This window comes from Podarcis raffonei, chromosome 4 (assembly GCF_027172205.1).
Source record: "Podarcis raffonei isolate rPodRaf1 chromosome 4, rPodRaf1.pri, whole genome shotgun sequence".
Lineage (NCBI taxonomy): Eukaryota > Metazoa > Chordata > Lepidosauria > Squamata > Lacertidae > Podarcis > Podarcis raffonei.
Genome location: NC_070605.1, coordinates 16,448,693 through 16,472,229, shown reverse-complemented (window position 1 = coordinate 16,472,229; position 23,537 = coordinate 16,448,693). Strand labels below are relative to the sequence as shown.

Here is a 23,537-nt window from a genome sequence, read left to right as displayed (position 1 = left end):
ACGGAAATGAGGATTAATTTTTTAATGGGCGCAATAAATCACGACGAGAGTTCTACTTAAGGGCCCCTCTGAGGAAAATCTGGAGCTAGAGATGAGAGGATCTGACCATTTTGGTCTCCCTTTCTCATCCTTCCAATCTTTAGTTCAGTTCCCACATCAGTTTGCAATGTGATTTAAAAAGTCCTCATGAAAATTCACCAGCGTTTTAGTGTCACTTTCCCTGAGTGTACGTTTTTATATGCCGTTTTGTCTGATATACATTTTTGCAGAGACATTCCCCCTCATAAATTGCATTTTTATAGGCTATGTTCAGTAATAAATGCATTAAATGCACACTTCACCACAGTATGTGCCTTTTTTTTCTGTAGCACATTTTTCTGTAGCTGGAGAAGTGCACTTCACTTTGGAGACGTGTGAATTTTGAAGGATGGCTGGTCTTTGGTTCCATGTTGAAAGGAGGAATAGCAGGATAAAAACAAATAAATAGACGTGGTTTTGACTAGACAGCCTTGCATGGCTCAAGACCTCAATATCTTTCAGAACATATCTTCAGAACATACCTACCCAGACCCTTCAATCTGAGGTCCCTCTTCCGCCTCTGAGGGAAGTTTAAAGCGAGGGGGCCTTTTCAGTTGTGGCTCCCTGCATGTCTAATGCTGTTCCCAAAAAGGCACCAACCAGGCACCATCATTAATTTCCTGTAGCATCTTCTAGCAAGCATCTGATTGATTATGACAATTATGGTGTCTATGATAGTACTTTTTTGCCACTGAAGTTTTTACTGTTGTTTCGCTGGATTTATTTTATAGGTTATTGCATGGCATTTCTTAACCCCCCCCCCAGCTTTTCTATGCTCTTAAAGTTACTTTAAGACTTTTTACACAAATGCCTTGTAGGTCGAGTGTTTTGGCTTGAGTGTTGCAGTTTGTAAACTTTTTTTGGAAGCCAAACGGCTGACATGGCTTCCAATTGAGTGCAGGAAGCTCCTGAAGCCAATCGGAAGCCATGCCTTGGTTTCTGAACATTTTCGGAAGTCTAATGGGCTTCCGGAACAGATTCCGTTTGAGTACAAAGGTACGACTGTATTAGGAAAATATAGCATTATTATTAAAATAGGGGTTGGCTCATTGGTCCACCTAGTCTGGAGGACTGGCTAAATTTGAAGGACTTCCTGGATTTCAGGTGAAAGCCTTTCTTAGCTCTACACAGGAATGCCAGGGGCATTTATCATACAAACCATGCATTCTACCTCTGAACTACAACCCTTCCGCTGGCTTGACCCCACAGAGAATGAGCAAGGGAGTGGCTTTACCTGGCTCTCTTGCACCTTGGAGAGTACCGATCACATTGTAAATTCTTCTTACTTCTTTGATGCTGTGGACATGCATTTTGACTTTGCTAATGCAAGTGCAACATATAGAAAAAATCAAGTGTTAAATGTCAGGTTAAGAAATAAATGCATGCTTTAGACTTTAAAGTCAGAACGGATTAGGGCTGAAATTCTGCATAGTTATAAATTACGAAATATCATTTTCAGAAGGTGGACTTAGTTTTAACACCAGCCTTCAGCATAAGAGCCACTTTTTTTTGAACCTGTGTGCTCATCTTTCTAGATGGAGTCCAACATGTAAGCATCCGTCAGCAAAACAGAAATTGTTGGCAGAATGGATTCCCCTTCCCTCTGCAGTCCCCGCCCCACCCAAAGTGCTCTGAAGGGTTTGAGGCAACCATTTGAAGCAGATCTGAGGGGAAGGGGGTGCTGTGGGCTGCAGAGGGAAGAAAGAAAGCGGAAGTCCCAGCAGTGATGAGGTCATATGCAAAACCAGCAGCAATGAGGTCATATATATTTCCCTAGTGAGGGAATGCCAAAGTTGAGGGGCCACCACCGAGAAGACCGTGTTTATGTATCTGCTACTCTAGCATCTTCTACCGGTCAAAAAGGTAAAGGGTACCGCTGTGGTCTAAACCACTGAGCCTCTTGGGCTTGCCGATCAGAAGGTCAGTGGTTCGAATCCCCGCAATGGAGTGAGCTCCCGTTGCTCTGTTCCAGCTCCTGCCAACCTAGCAGTTCAAAAGCACGCCAGTGCAAGTAGATAAATAGGTACCATTGTGGTGGGTAGGTAAACGGCGTTTCTGTGTGCTCTGGCTTCTGTCATGGCATTCGATTGTGCCAGAAGCAGTTTAGTCATGCTGGCCATGTGACCCACATGACACTGGCTCCCTCGGCCTGAAAGCGAGATGAGCACCGCAACCCCACAGTCGCCTTTGACTAGACTTAACTGTCCAGGAGTCCTTTACCTTTACCTTTCTACCAGTCAGCCAGAAAGCAAGAGTACAAACCCCGATCTTCTCAGTAGCTGCTCCCTGACTTTGAAACTCCCTCCCTAGAAAAGTTATTGACTTGCTCCCTTCTTATTGTTCTTCTTCCAGCAAGTGACTTTTTTTTGTTCCAACAGGATTTTGGGAACTGAATGCTTTCCATTAAAGGGCTGGTACCATGCTGTTTTTTAAAATTATAATTATTGGTATGTTTTGAACAGGTTTTATATACACACATCATTTTAATTCCATCAATATGTAACTGTATTTTAATGATTGGTTTTTCTATGTTTTTAGTGGTTCTTGAGTTTATATGTAAGCTGCCTTGAGTCCTGTCAGGGATAAGGTGGCATATACCATATTTTTTGCTCTATAGGGTGCACCGGACCATAGGACGCACCAGACCATAGGAGGGAGAGAACAGGGGGGGAAAAATTCTCCCCCTCTCTGCTCAGTGCCCCTTCAGCGAAGCGACAGGAGAAACGGAGCACCTTCCATTTCTCCTCCCGCTTCGCTGAAGGGGCACTGCGCAGAGAGGGAAAACTGTGCAGCGCCTCTCCAGCAAAGCGAAGCCTGGAGAGCAAGAGTGATCGGTGTGCACCGACCCCTCTCACTCTCCAGGCTTCAGGCGGCTATCAGCAAGCCTTCGGAGCGCGGTGGGAACTCCTGCTGCACTCCGAAGGCTTGCGGATAGCTGCCTGAAGCCCCCAGAGCGCAGCAGGAGTTCCCTGCGCTCCGGGGGCTTCAGGCGGCTTCAGCGAAAGCAATACAAAGCCTCTGAAGTGCAGAGGGAGAGCTCCCCCCATGTTCCGGAGGCTTCACGTTGCTATCGCTGAAGCCAAGGAGCCTGCATTCGCTCCATAGGACGCACACACATTTCCCCTTCATTTTTGGAGGGGAAAAAGGGCATCCTATAGAGAAAAATATACGGTAAGTAAATAAATAAAGTTCAGGTAGGCTCATACAAGTACAATAAGTTGGTCTTAAGGAGGGATCTTCATTTGGTCCCAAAGAAAGAGTATTGACAGACAGCCGACATTACCCTAACCAACTAAACCTTTCTTATTCAGTGCAGGTTCTGTGGCTCCATTTTCCTATTGACCATTTACTCAACATCACAAGATTATATTCTCTTCCCACCTTTTTGAAGAACTTCCTATGAAGCCTGGCCCAACGTTGTAAGGCACAGAGAGATTTCCCTTCCAGCTGTCATCTGGCGGGGCTGGTCCTCCCATGTCCCTGTTGGAAAAAGATAACATTACAGTTGGCATCCATCCGAAAAAGAAGTAGGAGCAATTGTGTGTTTCTCCATACACAAATTCCAAAACTAAAGTAACTTTTGGCATGTAGGCTTCCAGAATATTTTTTTCCCCAAGTCCCTCTTTTGGCGCTTCCATTTTGTAGCTGTGGAACCACAAGAGGTAATGATTGGCAAATAAAAATCGGAAGGCAAAAAGACTTCAGGCATAACCAAGCTTTCAAACTTGGTCATGGGTTGTTTTGTCTTTCAGTCTGGAAGATCGCTTGCCAGCTGAGTGCCACAGGGTGGAAGACCTTATTTCCTAGAATGCCTTTGGCTAGAGATGGGTGATCCACTAGGAAGACCCACCTGCTGCAGAAGGATCAAGAGAGAAGAGGAAAACCCAATCTTACCAGTGACCATAAGGAACACAAGAACTTAAGAGGAGACTTCCTGGATCAATACAAATCCCTATCCATTCCAGAATCATGTTCTCACAGTGACTTACCACATGTCTATGGGAAGCCTGCAATCAGGACCTGAATTCACCCTACAGTGGTACCTCGTGTTAAGTACTTAATTCGTTCCAGAGGTCCGTTCTTAACCTGAAACTGTTCTTAACTTGAAGCACCACTTTAGCTAATGGGGCCTCCTGCTGCCGCCGCGCCACCGCTGCACGATTTCTGTTCTTATTCTGAAACAAATTTCTTAACCTGAAGCACTATTTCTGGGTTAGCGGAGTCTGTAACCTGAAGCGTCTGTAACCTGAAGCGTATGTAACCCAAGGTACCACTGTATTTGTGATTTCCAGCCAGGGGTGTACGAAGTGAGGGGTGGAAGGGGTGGTTCGCCCCGGGAGGGGTGACAAGATGGCCCGCTGCCTCCCCCCAGCTGTAGAGCGGCAGAGGGCATGCATGCAGTCAGTGTGGGCGTCCACACGGTGTCTGTATGGGCTGGTGCTTGTGTACGGTCTGTCGCGCATGCGTCACCAGGTGGTTCGTCCTTCCCCGGGTGATGGAAAGGGTTCCTCCGCCACTGTTTCCAGCAACTGGTATTCAGAGACCTACTGCTTCCAACAGTGGATGTGAAACACAGTCAGCATGGGAAGTAGCCAGGGGAAATTGTCTAACCCTCTTACAAAACCATCTAAGTTGGTGGCCATCGGTACTTTTTGGGGGAGTGAAAGGAGGCAGTTTTGGAGGCATAGGATGGTTCCACTGGACACTATTGCTTTTGGTACAGGGATACCATGTGTTATGACCTGAGAAACAAGACCCTAGGAATCTCCAACACAGATTACTACAACACACTCCTTGTGGATCTGCCCTTGAAGATAGTTCCCAAGCCATTGAATGCTAATGCAGAAAAGTGCATCATTTCCCCCTTATTACTTTTTGAAGGAAAATCTGGAATGCAAAAGTCTGTGATGCAGAAACGTGCAAGGCAAAAGAAAAAGTAAGAAAAAACCTGAAATGAAAAAATAACTTTACGATTCCTGTATATATACAGTTTCCATATAAAGGAGGAGGAGAAAATGAAGAAAATAACATAGGATTACAGCGCACCAAAATAAGCTATATGGTTGCACATTATCTGTTCCAGTACAATAATAACCACTGGCCATTTTTCCAATGAAACTTTTTCTTCCTTTGCCTGCCTTCTCTATATTTAATACTGTCAGTCATTTTCAACATAAATCCTGCTTTCACGGCCTATATCCTGCTCAATGGATCTCTGATTAATAGAGGGTACTTTTTGTCTGTACTTATGGCTGATTGCTTATCTACGTACAGCAGTTGGCCAGCGTGGCAATCATTTCTCCATCTCCATCCAATACTTCACTTTTAAGATTGCCAAACAAGATAACTATCAGAACAGGAGTTAATCAATATCCTTTCATTTTCTTGGCATTGCTTCTTCTTCTTTTTTAAAAAAATAATACTAGCACACTTCCCCAAAATAAGCACCAAGTCAGCTCTTACACCTTGATATACCCAATATTTATCTTCAACTTCTGGAAATAGGTAGCTCATTCTTTTAGACAACAAGAGCTTTGTGGAAGCTTTTTTCATGATAAAGACGTGGAGTTTTGGAAGGGACCAGCCACCAATCTTATTTCCATGTCTCATCAGAAATCCTCCCTCCAAAATCCCACTTCCTTTTATTTTATTAAGTGTTGTGTGTGTACTTCTGATTCTGCCATCATCTTATACATTTCCTTAAGAAAATTCTGCCCTGCGCAGAATGGAGCGTCACAGAATGGAGCTGGGCTCACAAAGAACATGTCTCACCAGTCTTAAAATATTTGCACTCCTTCCCTATTAACTCCCAGATTCAAGGTATTTCCCCCTCTCTTTAACGGCCCGGGATTTTCATCTCTAAGGGGAAAAACTTCTCTCTTTCACCTCCCTATTTCCCCACACCATCAAATAAGGCCTTGATCCAAATTTAGTAGTGTTCCAATGTCAGAACTGCTAAGGCACAGAGTAGGGCCTTTACTGCTGTGGTGCCACTCAGATGGCTAGTTCTCCCCAAAAGGGATAAATTGCTCTCCCTGTTTATGCCCTTCTGTGCCATAAGCAACATCAGAACATAAAAAAGAGCCTTCTGGATAAGGTGTTTTGCCCATCTAGTCCAATATCCTGTTTTCACAGCAACCAACCAAATGTTTGTATATAATATTTTTTTAAAAAAATTTCTGTTTTACAATTTAAAGTACTCGTTTTTACATCCTTAAAATATCAATGACTTCCCTTCTTCTCTTTCCATGGTTCATTTTACATATCATAAATCATTGCCTAGTTTACAGAAACTATACCATTCAGCATTCCATTATTACATCCATCATACCTTATTTACACTGTTGAACTTATCTTAATGCTGCCAGCATTAACTTATACAGCATTAAGTTATACAGTTATTTCCCGTATATTCAATAAATGTTTTCCAATCTTCTCTAAACGTATGTTCTTCTTGTTCTCTTATTCTATATGTTAAGTCTGCAAGCTGCACATATTCTGTCAACTTAAGTTGCCATTCTTCTTTGGTTGGGACCTCGCTCGTTTTCCATTTTTGGGCTAATAAAACACGGGCTGCAGTAGTGACATACATAAATAACCTTTTTTGACACCTGGGAATTTCAGTCTGAATTATCCCCAAAAGAAAGGACTCTGGGTTTTTTTGGGGGGGGAGGGGAAGTACTTTTAAACATTTTTTTAATTCATTATGGATCATTCCCCAATACAGTCACACCTCGGATTACAGATGCTTCAGGTTGTGTTTTTTCGGGTTGCGGACTGCCAAAACCTGGAAGTACCGAAATGGGTTACTTCCGGGTTTCGGTGGTCGTGCATGCGCAGAAGCACCAAATTGCAACCCACGCATGCGCAGACGCAGAGACGCGGGTTGCGAACACTGCGGGTTGTGAACGTGCATCCCGCATGGATCACGTTCGCAACCCGAGCGTCCACTGTACTCTTTTACCCTTTTACAAGTCTACCACATGTGAAAGAAGAAGAAGAAGAAGAAGAAGAAGAAGAAGAAGAAGAGGAAGGAGAAGGAGAAGGAGGAGGAGGAGAAGGAGAAGGAGAAGGAGAAGGAGAAGGAGAAGGAGAAGGAGAAGGAGAAGGAGAAGGAGAGTTTGGATTTGATATCCCGCTTTATCACTACCTGAAGGAGTCGCAAAGCGGCTAACGTTCTCCTTTCCCTTCCTCCCCCACAACAAACACTCTGTGAGGTGAGTGGGGCTGAGAGACTTCAAAGAAGTGTGACTAGCCCAAGGTCACCCAGCAGCTGCATGTGGAGGAGCGGGGAGGCGAACCCGGTTCCCCAGATTACGAGTCTACCGCTCTTAACCACTACACCACACTGGCTCTCATTCCCTCAAACTCATTACATCTCCAGCACTTATCTGAGTCAGTCTCATACGTATTAGCAAGCCTACTCGAAGTTAAACACCATCTGTAAATCATTTTCAAGTAGTTCTCCTTCAAAGAGGAACATGCTGTGAACTTCAAATTGCTTTTCCAGAGTTTTCCCCCCAGAGGTTAAAATCTATATTGTGACCTATATCTATTGCCCAGTGTGTCATTGAGGCTTTGGCAAGCTCATCTTTTACTTCCCACTAGCAGCCAACCAAACCTCTGTGGGAAGACTGCAAGCAAAAATCTTCCTAGTGCAATAATGTGGCTGACAACCACGTAGACATACATTGACAAGATCACTCATGGCTCAGTTGGTAGAGCGTGGGACTCTTAACCTAGGGGGTTGTGGGTTCAAGCCCCACATTTGGTGAAAGATTCCTGAATCCCAGGGGGTTGAACTAGATGATCTTCAGGTTCCTTCCAACTAGGATTCTATGGCAACAGAACGTATTTACGGGACCGCCTCTCCTTGTATGCCCCGCAGAGGACCTTAAGGTCCATGAACAACCATAGTTTAGGGGTCCCGGGCCCTAAGGAAGTCAGACGATCCTCCACCAGGGCCAGGGCCTTTTCAGTGATGGCTCCGACCTGGTGGAATGCTCTGTCCCATGAGACTAGGGCCCTTCAGGATTTAACCTCCTTCTGTTGGGCCTGTAAGACAGAACTATTCCACTTGGCCTTTAATTTGAATTCAGCCTGATCTTTTATTTCCCTTCTCTTCCCTCCTCCTCCCCTTTTATGAAGATTACCTGCTCTGAGACCCCACAGCTAATTCTCCCCTGGCCTCCTCACTGGCCCAAGTAGGACCAATTTAGCCAGCTAGCCCTGGGGATTATCTAATGCTTATTTTCCCTAAATTGATTTTTGAATTTTATTGTTATTCATGTTTTTATACTGTATTTTATGCTGCTTTTATAATTGTTTTAAACTTGTTGTTAGCCGCCCTGAGCCTGGTTTTTGAACCGGGAAGGGTGGGGTATAAATAAAAAATTATTATTATTATCACATAACCCAATGCATGTCTAAGTGAGAAAGAAATCCCACTGTGGTCAATGTGGTTTGCTTCCTAACAAGCAGGTTTAGCATCATAGCTTAAACTGGGGCAGGGGGCAGCATCTAAGATGGAGTTGCAGAAAAGGGACTGGGAGTTACACAATGAACCACATACTTCAAGAAACCCAAACTTGCCACAGTGAGAATAAAGTTCATGATAAATTTAGGAAAAGAGGGGAATGTGTTCTTTGAAAATATATTTGAGAACTTCATCTCCGAAGCTGCTAGGACAGCTCAGTCGGTAAAGCATGGCACTCTTCATCTTAAAATCATGACTCTTGGGGTCTACAATTCTATGATTCTATGACCTTTTTGTTCGCTATATTAAGCCCTGGTTTCCTCTCCCACCCCTTGACTTTTCTCTTTTTGGCTCAAGGTTTCTGCCATTGTAAGACAAGGAAAAGTGGGGAAAGGATGAAAAACATGTACCAGCACAGAGTGTTCTCTTAATGTTTTTTTTTTAAAAAAGAATGATCTCTCTTATAACTAATTGTTCTAATACAAGGACTCTTTAAGTATAGTGCAGATAAGTCTCTTTTCCATCAGCTTCCTTGATGCTTGAAGTGAAATAGTTTTTTTGAAAGCCATTTCCCTGTTTTCTGTCCATCCTCCTCCCTCCCTATTAATTTTCCTATAATTTGTAATTATTTGTTGCCCCACATATCTTCAGATAGGCACCTCCAATGTCAAGGAACTGGTCTCGGCCTGGGAACGGTAACCCCGGCTGGCTTTGTCAGTCACTGTGAGTAGACGCACAAGTTAACCTTTTGCTCAAAACTGGACATTTAGGATTTTAACTGGCTTTAGCTTACTGGAGATTGATGTCTTGGAGCTAAGCCATGCTCTGGAAAGCTCAATGGCTCTGCTCCGAGCCCTTTCAAAAATAAACAAGTCACTTGGGTATATGTGGGTTCTACCTTGTTCAGTGACGAATGCAGGGCTTATCAGTAAATCAAGGGTGTGGTGTTTGTTTAACCGACTAGCCTGACCCTTTTTGTAGTGCTGGGGAAAGTGACAGTCTGTTGAGAAAGGGAAAGCTTTGCTAGCCTGCATATTTATGCTTTCACAGCACTGCAGATCTTACCCTTACACAGAAATCAGGCTCTGCAAGCAGACGAACAATCCCATAATTGGCAAGGCAAGTACAGAAATCACAGTTGATTGAGTCAAGACAAAACACAGCGGTGCATTATGGCAAACATCACATAGGAAAGGAGTTTGATACATAGGTAAAGGTAAAGGACCCCTGGACGATTAAGTCCAGTCAAAGGCGACTATGGGGTTGCTGTGCTCATCTTGCTTTCAGGCCGAGGGAGCTGGCGTTTGTACACAGACAGCTTTCCGGGTCATGTGGCCAGCATGACTAAACTCCTCTGGCACAACAGAACACTGTGACGGAAACCGGAGCGCACAGAAACGCCATTTACCTTCCCACCATAGCAGTACCTATTTATCTACTTGCACTGGTGTGCTTTCAAACTGCTAGGTTGGCAGGAGCTGGGACAGAGCAACAGGAATCACCCTGTCACGGGGATTCGAACTGCCAACTTTCAGATCGGCAAGCCCAAGAGGCTCAGTGGTTTATGTATCAGATATGTTTCATCACTGTGGAAGGGCAATAACTTTGCCTACCTGAAAGCAATATAAGAGCGGGGGAGGGGGGAGACAAACAATTGTAAATAGACTGTACAGTCCTTTGCCATTTTTTATATAGGCTTCGGGAGTAAACACCAGTGGTGTTGCGCATCTGTTGGTGCCCGGGCTGGGTGGGAGCAAGGTGAATGAAACCTGCCATGCTGGCCCACAAGCTGATTGTGGAATCGACTAAACCTGTAAATGTTAACCACCGGGTGTGCTTACCTCAGCAACATCTCAGCATCATGGTAACCGATAGGGTGGACAGGAATGTTCAACTGGGCTGTCGCCTGGGCTTCATCGTAGCGGTAGGTGTACTCTGGGTCAAGGGGTGGGGTGAGGAAATATTGAAAATAATAATTACAACATTGCTCGCTTATTAATTAATTAATTAAGTTTCCAACACAAGTATGCAGAAAGTCACCAGAAAGTTGCTTATGCAACAACGGTAAGTATAGATACATTAAACAAAAGCATAATTTTGGAGGACCGTATTTCTTTTTTTAGGTGCAGGTAAGGATGAAAAAGTCCCACCAAGTTGCATAAAATTGTTCTGCTGGTTCTTTGCCTTCCACCACATGAATCCCGTGAGTTATCTTTTCAGCAATTCCGAGGTTTCATAAGTTCTTATGCCACAATGATCAAGAGGCACATCATTTAAGTTCTTCCATTTTTTTGTGTGCAATAGAAAGTCTGGCAGCTACCAGAAACCATTAGCAGTTCCTTTGAAGAGAAATGTTTTGGAGTATCACCCCAGGTATTTAATTACAATATTGCTTAATTACGAAGGGCTTCAAACTCCTTGCCAGCCAAGTTAAAAGCAAGAAACCTCGCCCGCAGGTTTGTCATATAAAAGGAATCACTCATTGGCAGATGGTTCGGTACTGTCAATATTGTTTGCTTACTGTGCTCCAACTTCTCAAACCCCTTTTCCCCCTGTGAAAGACATTTCCACTGTTTCTCAGAGCCCTTTCGAGTTTAGGTGGGTGCAGGCTTGGGCTTATCTTATCAAAGTAAGGTGGTCATGGGGAGCGCATGCGTTTTTGTTCCCACTAAAAACATTTCTCCAGCATTCTGCAGTCTAGCCCGTTCCTTGCGCTTCCTGATCTGCATAAAATGCCCCATAAGAAAGGATCTCTGCACTGAAGCTGGTGCATGATGGGAAAGGAAAAGGAGGCGCAACTGCTGGTGCATCTGGTAGGCCACCTCTTCCCCATCCCTCTTCTAGAGAGCCCTGGCTTCCTCTCTCTCTCTCTAATTTTTATTAAATTTTCTGTTTTACAATTTAGAATACTCATTTAAACATCGTTAAAATATCAATGACTTCCCTTCTTCTCTTTCCACGGTTCATTTTGCATATCATAAACCCCTGCATATTTTGCATAAATGAAACCATTCAGCATTCCATTATTACATCTATCAAAGCTTATTTACACTGCTGAATTCATCTTGATGCTGCCAACATTTCCAAGTGTACACAATTTCCCTCCATATAGTCAATAAACATTTTCCAATCTTCTCTAAACATGCGTTCTTCTTGTTCTCTTATTCTATATGGTAAATCTGCAAGCTGCACATATTCTGTCAGCTTAAGTTACCATTCTTCTTTAGCTGGGGCCTCGCTCATTTTCCATTTTGGGACTAACAAAATATGGGCTGCAGTAGTGGCATACACAAATAAACTTTTCTGAGGAATGGGGGAAAAAACATTCCTAAATTTTCCTGAGCAGAGGAAACACTGCTAATCCAGTTTAAATCTGGGATAAAGGTAAAGGGACCTCTGACCATTAGGTCCAGTTGTGACTGACTCTGGGGTTGTGGCGCTCATCTCGCTTTATTGGCCGAGGGAGCCAGTATACAGCTTCCGGGTCATGTGGCCGTTTACCTTCCCGCCGGAGCGGTACCTATTGATCTACTTGCACTTTGACGTGCTTTCGAATTGCTAGGTGGGCAGGAGCAGGGACCGAGCAACGGGAGCTCACCCCGTCGTGGGATTCAAACCGCCGGCCTTCTGATTGGCAAGTCCTAGGCTCTGTGGTTTAACCCACAGCGCCACCCGTGTCCCTAAATCTGGGATACAGAACTGCGATTATAATCCGCAATCTCCACTATCCTTCCAAACATATATCACCTTATGGCATTGTCTTGCCATTTCCCCCAATCCCCGGTTAACCACATTTCAGAATGTATCCCTCTAATGCAATGGGGGAATGCAAAATAAAGCCATGCAATTTTCAGTCTCATTCACCTTTGGCGGGATACCCCGGCGTGAGGGGGTCCCCAGCACCATCCAGAATCAGGACATTCCCACGCTGAGCTCCACCTTCCGGAAGATTCCACCCTGCTGGGTAAGGCTCTACTCCAGGGGCACAAGAGTCAGCTGGGTCGGAGTATAAAATGACCCCTTTGGCACCAGCAGCAGCAGCATTCTTCACCTGGTGGGGGCGGGAATCACATTGATGCTGCTGTTAGTTTGTTCCTTCGTGCAAAGGTGAGAGGCTGCCTCCATATGGCACAGCCTGGTAGTTGCCAGAGATGGCCAAGTCTTTATCTGTGGACACAGCCAGACACCATAGCAGCCAATGGGGACATTCCCCCCCCCCCAGTTTGCGTACGACATTCCCTAATATGCTGCCTTCAAAGTTTGATGGTGTCAGCAGTCTCTAGGGATGGATGAATCTATTGCTTCCAATTTATCCCAGTTTCCAGTCTTATGTTAGTTCTCTACTGTTCTGGATCAGTTTGTTTCTTTTTTAAAAAAAAGCTCATGAAAATTCATCAACATGTTAGGGCTTTTTTTTGCAAGCAATTTACCCTAAAACTATGCAGTTCATGCTATTTTTTAAAATATATTTTCATGTTTTTATGCACACATCCCTCCTCCCCAATATAACATTTTTGTACACATTATTTGGTTGGAGAACTGCATCACATAATTCAGACCACTGCGCTTCATTTTTGCATACAGTTTTAGGCAGTGCAAAGGAGGTAGGTTTGCATTGAAATCCTAACCTAATGGGATTCTATCCCATCCCCACCAGATCCCAGTGCTCAAATAAGATTCCACTGCTGAACCACTTGCAGTGCCAGATTTATGCATAACCTAAACAAGCTATAGCTTAAGGCTGCACTCTCTTGGGAGCCACAAAAAAATTGAAAGGAAAAGAACCTGGATGTACATTTCCAAAATATAAGATAAAAAACAAATAAAATAAAACCTACATACAGCAACAGTGTTCTGTGTTGGGTAGGCTCCTATGATGTAAGTAATGGGCCCCGCCTGCTAGCCTGCTCCCTAAAATATCACTGGTTTGCTCATTTCTATATACAGTGGTACCTTGGTTCTCAGACTTAATCCATTTTGGAAGTCTGTTCCAAAACCAAAGCATTCCAAAACCAAGCCGCACTTTCCCATAGAAAGTAATGCAAAAGAGATTAATCCATTCCAGATTAATTTCAGTTCAACAATTACTTTGATAAAATACATATTTTGTTATGTGCAAATGGCTTTAGATACCTATTAGGTCCATAAATTACCATATAGCACACATTCAACACAAAAAACAATGTCAATTTGTGGTTGACAAAGGACAGCTGGACATATCAAGGGCCCCATTATCTCCAGTAGCTTAGGGCCTCATCAAACCTAAATCCAGCCCTGGACACTGGTGGGGAGGCAGGTGGAGAGCTGGCTTCTTGCTGTTCGCTTCGGGCAACAAAATGTATTGGACCAGCTCTCCAGAACTTCTGCCAACCAGGACCGAAGGCGTAAGGAAATCATGAGCTCCAACACTAAAGAAGTAATTCTATGTGTGAGATGCCGGCGTAAGTTAGGCTGGTGTAAAATTACAGCACGTCCAAACCCTGTTCAGCAGCAGGTTGCTGCTCTGCCAAAGGCTGGCAGTCAGAAAACAAGCCTTTTAAATTAGTATTCTGTGCTGAGTTGCCAGGATACAGCCTCAGCCCCTGCCCTCGCTGGTCCCATCCACATAGCTCCGCCAGAACACCTCTTTTTGGGGACTGGCACTGGCCTTTGTTCAGCGAGCTTTGGCTTAGCTGTCTGAGCCCTGGCTGAGGCGGGATCAGCAAGCTACACCGGTGGCGTGTTCATTGGTTGAACTGAGGTTGGAGACTTAATGCTGGCAGAGCCAGGAATCAGCTGCCTGAGCTGGAAATTGGCTGCATCCTATTTATCATGGGGAATCAGGACATAGGATTGCCCCCTAAACCTGGAGTCCCCAATGTGGTACTGGTGGGCACCATAGCATCCTTGCTGCCTCCAAGGGTTCCCTGGCCGTCCATTCCCACAACAAGCAAACAAAAAACACCTCCCAAACATTAATGTTTAAGATAAAAAATGTTTGGGAGGTGTTTTTTGTTTGCTTGTTGTGGGAATGCTTTGCAGGTTCTGTTTCTGTTCAAAGGGGTGCAAGGTTTTTGTTGTACAGGGGTACCTTGGTTCCTGAACGGCTCAGCTGCAGAACAAATTAGCTCCCAAACGCCGCAAACCCGGAAGTAGCTGTTCCAGTATGCGAATGTTTTTCAGAAGCCAAACGTCCGACACGGCTTCCGCTTGAGTGCAGGAAGCTCCTGCAGCCAATCAGAAGCTGTGCCTTGGTTTTCAAATGGTTTCAGAAGTCAAACGGACTCCCGGAATGGATTGAGTTTGAGAAGCAAGCTACCACTGTACTTGTTCTACTGGTTTTGAAGTGTGTGCATTTTGAGAATTCCCCATTTTCCTTCTGTGAAATGGGTGTGTTGGGGGGCATGATCAAAGTGCCCCCAGGCCCTCCTCTATGCTGAGATCCCTCCTTCACTGTTGTTATGTTCACCTGAAAAAATATCCAAATATCACACATCAGTATTAAGTTACTCTCCGTAAGTTTCTGCCTTCGTAGTTGTTGTTTTAACAATATAAAAGCAGCTCTCACATTTGGGCAAATTCCGTCTGTGTGTCAAAGCATCCCCTACACTCTGAGATGGGATATAATCATTATTACCTTGTTTCCTCTGAAGATTTTCCCATATCTGACAATGACAATTTTCCCAGAGCAATTAATTCCGAGCTCTCGTTCTAACCTTTGGAAATCTTCTATGCTTCCATAGTTCACGTAAACCAGATCTCCCTGGGGTATAAGAACACCAGAATGTAAGAAGAGCCTGCTCGATAGAAGAAGTTTAGTGCTGAATTCTGTATTACTTGCACAGATCAGAAGGACAGCGGTTCGAATCCCTGCAACGGTGTGAGCTCCTGTTGCTCTGTCCCAGCTTCTGCCCACTTAGCAGTTCGAAAGCACACCGGCGCAAGTAGATAAATAGGTACTACTGTGGCAGGAAGGTAAACAGCGTTTCTGTGCGCTCTGGCACTCGGCACAGTGCCCCATTGTGCCAGAAGTGGTTTAGTCCTGCTGGCCACATGACCCGGAAAGCGGTCTGTGGACAAACGCCGGCTTGCTCAGCCTGAAAAGCGACAGCCCCATAGTCACATTTGACTGGACTTAACCCCCGAGGGGTCCTTTACTTTACCATACCTTTACTTGCACAGAACACAGATATGAGTGCTAAACTTGCACTAAGTTATATTCTGCTATATTTCCAGAAGTTTTTGTGGCATCTGAAAGCTCAAATGCAGAGAATAGCAGAAAACAACGGAGGGAAAAAAGAATATGCTTCTGTGTGAATGCACCCAATATGATGGCATTGGAGAAGCAGCAGAATACAAACTAGAGCAGAATAAATCTACCAACAATGCGCTATTCTTGTGTCAAGATCAAGGGTTCATCCACGCCAGTTTGCCCTGCCATTTCCCCTGGGAAAACCTGTGGTTTAGCACTGAATCGGATAAACAGCAGTCGGGTTTCCCCAGATTGCTGTTTGCTCTGTATAATGCTAAAACATCAGTTTGTGGTGCCCAGAATCTTTCAGCCAACAGCAGTTCCCCCAATATCAGCTGTATGCCTTTGCAGTTCTGGGGGGCTGCTTCTTCCTAGGGAGCACAAAAGAACCCTCATATCTTTTTCAAAAATATCTTTCTCTGATGAGGGACAGATCTACACTCATGGTTTTTAACGTTAAGGAAGGTTTAAGGCAGGGTTTTGATAATGTAGATGGGCACATGCCATCCTACTTTTTATGTTCATAATGCTTTATCACCTTGCCTTTTTTATCACTTAGTTTTTAATAGTTTTATGCTGCTATATTGGTCCCTGTGTCTTATGCTTCTATATATGTCCCTGTGTAATGTTCCACTGCATTCAAACGCTGACCGCCCTCCAGTGGAATTTGAGGGGTGGTGGCATGTGCAGATAACAAAGGACACAGAGGGAGCGAGAATTTTGTGGCAAAAAGATTCCATTGAGCACATGGATTTATAATATGGACAGATTAGCTACATATGAACGAATTGCATGTTGACGCAAATTAAGAATGGATAAATATGAAGAAATCTGGAAGGAATATTTAAGCGATAAGGTGGATAGTGGTGGGAAGTAGGGGGAGGAGAGAGAGGTGGGAAAATATTGTTAAAAAGGTGTAGTCATAGGTATATCAGTGTATTCAAATCTGAATTGTCAAATTGTGCTATTAGTATTATTATGGTTTTTGTTGTATGTGTCTTTTGCGGTTGTTGTTTGTATTGAAAAAATGATTAAATAAATTTTATTTAAAAATGGAGGGAGGGAGAATTAAAATGTGATACTGGAGGGCAGAGCAGAGCAACCAGAAATCATCAGCAGGGAAAGAAACAGTGTTTTGGAAAACAGTGTGGCCGGGTATAACTTTCATTTGCCAAACCAACAAACCAAGGTAGTAAACCTTTTAATCAACAAGTATAGCCCGTGATGTTTCAGAATGATATATCTATTATTAGTCTAATGGGGGAAAATAATGTTAAACAGGTCAGTGTAGATCCAGCCCAGATACCCAAATTTAGGAACTGGCTTATTTTAGCTCCCACCTAGGCAGGAGAGGTGAGGCAGAAACCTAGTAGCTTGAAATTCTTGCTGGCCATCAAGTTTAGTCACAATCCTCTTGTATAGCAACAAACTTGGGAGATATAAAAACCTAGAGCAGGGGTGGAGAACCTCAGTGTCAGGTACTCAAGTTCCCCTCTCTCTTCTGGGAGCTCAATGATAAGAATTAACGAGCATTTGGTAGATTTATAGGCCTTTTATTACAGCATTATGTTGCAAGCACAAGCAGGCAACCCTCCGCAAGGATAGAAGAAGAGTTTGGATTTGATATCCTGCTATATCATTACCCTAAGGAGTCTCAAAGCGGCTAACATTCTCCTTTCCCTTCCTCCCCCACAACAAACACTCTGTGAGGTGAGCGGGGCTGAGAGACTTCAGAGAAGTGTGACTAGCCCAAGGTCACCCAGCAGCTGCATGTGGAGGAGCGGGGAAGCGAACCTGGTTCACCAGATTAAAAGTCTGCCGCTCTTAACCACTACACCATACTGCCTTACTCTGACTCCTCCCCACTTCCACAGCAAGAAGCGTGCCAACGGGAAGTTCCTCCCCCTCTGCGTCTCCTTTGTTCTTTGACAGGTTTGGACCTCTGAGTTCAGGGGGGGAGGGGTTCCCCCACTCTCTATTGATGTATCACCCAGCTGCTCCCTCCCTTCTGGTTGCTTAGCTACTATCTCATAGCTGGGTAGCTCCTCTCAACTGAGCAGCTGCTGTGTCTACCTGTCTCTCTGTTTCTGGAAACGCTGGAAGCAGGGGAGGCAAATAGTCTTCCTCCTCTTCTGTTAGGAGCTGATCTCCCTGTGACTCCATTCCCCAATCTTCCGATTCAGACCAGCCCCTGACACTCAGGTTAGGAGGACCACATGTGGCTCCCGAGGTCTCTCTATCTGGCCCCTGAATCTTCCCCAGACCACACCGCTTGCTGCCTTGGATGCACACACATCTGCCTACTTGGAATATGTCCTTAAGATCTGACCATGCCTCCTGCTTGTCTGGGTGGAGGGCAGAGTGTGTGTATGTGCGGAAACTAGCTTACTGCTGCACTAAAGTAAAAAATTTACATCAGATGCTCCGCCTACTCTTGCCTCTGGCCCCGCCCACCTCTGGTACGTGGTCCCCAGAAGGTTGCACACAAGGGAAAGAGACACTGGATCTGAAAAGTGATCACCACTCCTGATCCAGAGAGAGAGGGTCATTCGCATAACCAAAGGGCACATTCACACAACCCATTACCCCACATCAGTCCTTACCTCCGGCATGCCCTGAGCAGAGAAAGCACTGTAGGGTGGAACAACATCTTCAATGTGTGTATACCCCGGAGGGAGAGGCTCAGATAATGAGGTGTTGAAAATCTGGGCAGTTAAGAGGGAGCAGAGGAGGAGGCAGAATATTAAGGTCAGGTTTAGACTAATTTCATATAATTGTTTTCCCCAGTATTAATATTTTAATTGCAAAGGTTTTGAATATAAAGAAATAAAGTGATGTATGTGGAAAAAGAAAATAAAAAAGAAAAAGGCTCAAAAACACATAGAAAGAAGCAGTATACGAATATATACAATATATGGAAAACACCCTAGCCCATACATTCTTATATGAAATTGATACTCTTATCCTAAGACATATGCAAATATTAATAGCCTACTACATTTCATAGAAGCTCATTCCAAATATTGCCATATTGATCCAAGTCAACGTCTGTAAGCAGTCCGTTCATAGGTTGCGAGCGCTATCATGTTGTCAGTCCATTTGTTAAATTTCATAGAATTGTGGAGTTGGAAAGGATCCAAAGGGTTTCCCTTCTGGTCCAACCGCCTGCAATTCAGGAATCGCAGTTAACGTCCCGCATTGCATTCATGTTAGGGCTGCAGGTGGCATCTATGACCAGGCCCCAAAATCAACTTGGGGTATCACAACTGTAAGCAAACAACCTAGCAGAATGAGAGAAGATGTTGCTAAAAGCTTGAGAAAAGAAAATGTGGTCAGTCCCTCCCTCCACAATGCACACAGAAAGTAGGCACTGGGCATATATATCTGAGGAAAGGTTGGGATTCTGTGACAAAGAAGGCTCTCTCTGGAGAGATGTGCCTGTCTTCCTCATTATTAACATTCAGAAGGAATGGAAATACAGTACTATTCACCCAGGCATTTGACGGCTGAAAGACACTACCCTGGCATCCTTGAAATTATTACCTGTGAGGGTATGTGACTGAAATTAAAAGCTATAAAATATGTTTTCATTTTATTCTATTCGCTTTGTTCCACTGCTGGTGTGAACTCCTTTTGGGGGAAGGTGGGAAAGCCATTTAAGAAGAGTTTGGATTTGATCTCCCGCTGTATCACTACCCTAAGGAGTCTCAAAGCGACTAACCATCTCCTTTCCCTTCCTCCCTCACAACAAACACTCTGCAAGGTGAGTGAGGCTGAGAGACCTCAGAGAAGTGTGACTAGCTTAAGGTTACCCAACAGCTGCATGTGGAGGAGCGGGGAATCGAACCCGGTTCACCAGATTACGAGTCCACCGCTCTTAACCACTACACCACACTGGCATTTAAGGAATCGTCACCTCAAAGTGTGGGCAGGTTCACCTGGAGAAAAGATCTCTTCCAGGTGTTTTCCTCTTTTCAAAGCTCAGCAGAATTTACCTCTCATAACTGCATCGTTATCTGTTAAACTGAATGTTCTGAAAGGGACAGGGATGGTTGACTTAAAAAAACGCTAAAGCCAGATGGGGAAATCCATTTTCTCTCCCTCTCCCCTTTACCTCATGCCCTTGGTCATCCACAATTGAGATGTAGTTGGGATTTGTTTCATTTGGGTAGGACAGCAGAACGTCGTAGGCAGCCAGTTGAACAGAATCCAGGCCAAATTCCTTCCACTGGGCCTGTATTTGTTTGGCCAGGAGCAGGTTCTCTGGTGTGCCTGCCAAGTGAGGCAGCCGAGTGAAATTACTGCAAAAGAGGAGAAGGGTATAATGAATGAAATCACATTTACTTATTTTTTCATTGGGCTTGCTGCTGCTGTTGGACGTCGGTCCTCGCTGTGCAAGTTGCACAAATCACAGCCAGGTGACCATCTTGACCAAAGGTGGGTCACTGACAGGAGCGAGCCAGCAGCAAATCACACCAATCCAGCAGGAGTTAACTCTTTAATAGCAAAACAGGATGTCTAAAAGAGTGTCAGGCCTAATGAGCACAGAAACAGGTTTTGCTCCATGGATGTAGCCAGGATTTTTTTTGGGGGGGCAGGACTTTGTTAGGGGAGCAAAACTGATGTGACTGGTCAGTTAGTTAAGTATTTACACACACACACACACACACACATTATACATATACATATACATATACATATTCTGTTTTGCAATTTAGAATATTAAACAACCTTAAGATACCAATAACTTCCCTTCTTCTCTTTCTATGCTTCACTTTGCATATCATAAATCCCTGCATATTTTACATAAACGAAACCATTCACTATTCCATTATTACATCCATCAAAACTTATTTACACTGTTGAATTTATCTTAATGCTGCCAACGTTTTCAAGTGTACACAATCTCCCCCCATATATTCAATAAACATTTTCCAATCTTCTTTATACGTATGTTCTCCTTGTTCTCTTATTCTATATGTTAGGTCCGCAAGCTGCGCATATTCCATCAGTTTAAGTTGCCATTCTTCTTTAGTTGGGACCTCCTATTGTTTTACTTGATCTAGGGGGGGGGGGCAGTTGTCCCCCTGCCCCCCCCTTTGGCTATGCCCATGTCTTGCTCTCATGAATCAAATTGCTGAGACTAAAGATCCACAACTTCCCACAGCCAGGTATGTCTCCTCCTCTCCAGCTCCCCCCAAGCAATCAGAGACTGCATCTGTCTCTCTCTCTTTGCTTCTCCCGCTTCATGCCTCTCCTGGTTCTGGGAGACCAAACAGGAAGAGAGCTTGTCGCAGCCGGATGGGGAGACACCAAGGCTTCTTCACAAGCCTGACCCATCTCTGCTTCTCATCATCCTTCCTCTCCTGCATCAGCTTCTGCCTAGATTCTGGACACTCCTCAATCCCTAGGCCCTGTTACCTCTTCAGTCACTCAGCTCGCACCATCACTATTTCTGTTTCTTTGTTTAAGGCAGCCTTCCGCAACCTGGTGCCCTCTGGCTGATTTGAACTACTGCACATTTCCAATCTCTCTCAGCCCTGCAACCGTGCAGGTTAATTATTTTTCTCTCGCAGGTTTCTAAACTGCTTTGTGGCAAAAAAAAAGAAAAAGGAAAAAGCTACCAACTCATTGTACAAGAAGTTTAAGATAAGATAAAATACACAGGATGCGCTTCCAGACTATTACCAGCTCAGCACTAACTTCATCTCCACCTTGTGGGCTCCACCCTGATCATTTTTAGGTGCTGCCCATGGGCCTTTGATGGCATGGGGTTACCTCGTCTTGAGAATGTTCTGAAATGTACCCTAAGTATGTTGGTTGGTTTGGCCGGTTGGCATGCTTGCTAAAGCCCTAAACAGCCTCGGCCCGGATACCTGAAGGAACGTCTCCACCCCCATTGTTCAGCCCGGACACTGAGGTCCAGCTCCAAGGGGCTTCTGGTGGTTCCCTCACTACAAGAAGTGAGGCTGCAGGGAACCAGGCAGAGGGCCTTCTTGGTAGTGGCGCCTGCCCTGTGGAACGCCCTCCCAACTATCTGACCTTTAGAAGACATCTGAAGGCAGCCCTGTTAAGGGAAGCTTTGAATATCTGATGAATTACTGTATTTTAATATTTTGCTGGAAGCCGCCCAGAGTGGCTGGGGAAACCCAGCCAGATGGGCGGGGTACAAATAATAAATTATTATTATATATGAGCTATGCTTTCTGCTTAACTCGGATTTGTTGCACAATGGGCAAGAAGTGAATTAGAACCTCTCTGCATCTCTAAGGATAGATCTACAACTTGGCCAAAAGCAATTCTGGAGATGCAAAGCTCCGGTTGGAGGCAGGAATTCACCAGTTGCTGGAAACCACAGGAGAGGAAATGCTCTATTGCTTGGATCCTGAATGCGGGTATTATGCGTGTAGCGCATAGAACTCCAGCTCACCCCTTGGCTCAGACTTGACAGAGGTATCTCACAGACATCTGGCCTGGCCACTTTGAGAACATGATGCTGGACTTAGATGGGCCATTGACCTAATCCAGCAGGCTTGTCTAAGGTTCTTATGTGCTTAAATAAAACTGTGATTGACTAAGCAATTCAAACCTACATGCTTATTCTTTTGGCCTTTAAGTGGCATTGTATATTGTATTGTTGGTTTATTGCTATGGCCGATGGCTGACGCAAATAAAGATTCATTCATTCCTTCCTTCAGCCTGCATCTATTTTGTAGGCATCTAAAATGTGTAACACACCCTCATGAACAAGTATGAATAAAAGGAGGGAAAGGTTCCTCTTTAACACTGCTTAACAATCACAAAACACACTGAGCTGGCAGTGGGTGGACAAACGTCAACATATTAGCATTTATAACTGGAACATTGACTCATTTGCTAAATAAGTCTGAGCGATAGTTTTCTTTCCTACTTGAAAACGTGCTCTGCGTGCCAGCTTTTTGATTACTAAATGCTACCATGGACTAAAAACGCTGTAATTACAAATGTATGCCGCTAAGTTAATCTCAGGAAATGCTACCAAACTGAAAAATATATTTTAGCCTGCAGTCCTGGCACCATCAGAGGTACTTCAGTATAGCTTGTTCATCCTGGCTCACCTGCAGCTCAACCAGCTAAGCTGAATCTGGCTGAGGCAAGGCCAGAACATCTCGCCTGCCTGCTTGGCAAAGAACATTATTTTAAAGGCTTGCTTTCCCTCTACCAGGCATAGGAAGAGCAACAGCCCTGCTGCTGAACAGGGTTTACATCTGATGTAAATTTACACCAGCTTCTTGTACATAGGAAAGCTACATGGGTCTGGTTGGCTTAAGCCTTAAGCCCAGTCTACTTTTAATTTTTCCTCTTTTTTTCCTCCTGGAGGTTACCTACCCCTTACTTAAGGGCTCCTAGCTGCAATGCACTTGAAGTATCTAATTTAAGGCAGTCTCTAAAAATGACAAGGGATGCGGGTGGCGCTGTGGGTTAAACCACAGAGCCTAGGACTTGCCGATCAGTAGGTCGGTGATTCGGATCCCCGCAAGGGGGTGAGCTCCCATTGCTCGGTCCCTGCTCCTGCCCACCTAGCAGTTCGAAAGCACCTCAAAGTGCAAGTAGATAAATAGGTACCGCTCCGGCGGGAAGGTAAAAGGCATTTCTGTGCGCTGCTCTGGTTCGCCAGAAGTGGCTTAGTCATGCTGGCCATATGACCTGGAAGCTGTACGCCGGCTCTCTCGGCCAATAAAGCAAGATGAGTGCCGCAATCCCAGAGTCGGC

At 44.6% G+C, this 23,537-nt stretch overlaps 1 protein-coding gene across 4 annotated transcripts in view; it reads right to left on the bottom strand.

Moving 5' to 3' along the window:
* Positions 1-23,537, bottom strand: part of LOC128412531 (glutamate carboxypeptidase 2-like) — a 49,269-nt gene that overhangs the window by 20,183 nt on the left and 5,549 nt on the right. For 2 of the 4 annotated variants that reach the window (XM_053385564.1, XM_053385565.1), the window contains exons 3-9: positions 19,900-20,086; positions 18,389-18,490; positions 15,171-15,296; positions 12,419-12,605; positions 10,396-10,489; positions 3,460-3,558; positions 1,313-1,398 (exon numbers count right to left, since the gene is read on the bottom strand). In XM_053385564.1, the coding sequence (XP_053241539.1) occupies positions 1,313-1,398; positions 3,460-3,558; positions 10,396-10,489; positions 12,419-12,605; positions 15,171-15,296; positions 18,389-18,490; positions 19,900-20,086 (881 nt within the window). The remainder of the gene's footprint in view (positions 1-1,312; positions 1,399-3,459; positions 3,559-10,395; positions 10,490-12,418; positions 12,606-15,170; positions 15,297-18,388; positions 18,491-19,899; positions 20,087-23,537) is intronic. The other 2 variants (XM_053385567.1, XM_053385568.1) reach the window with 2 other exon arrangements.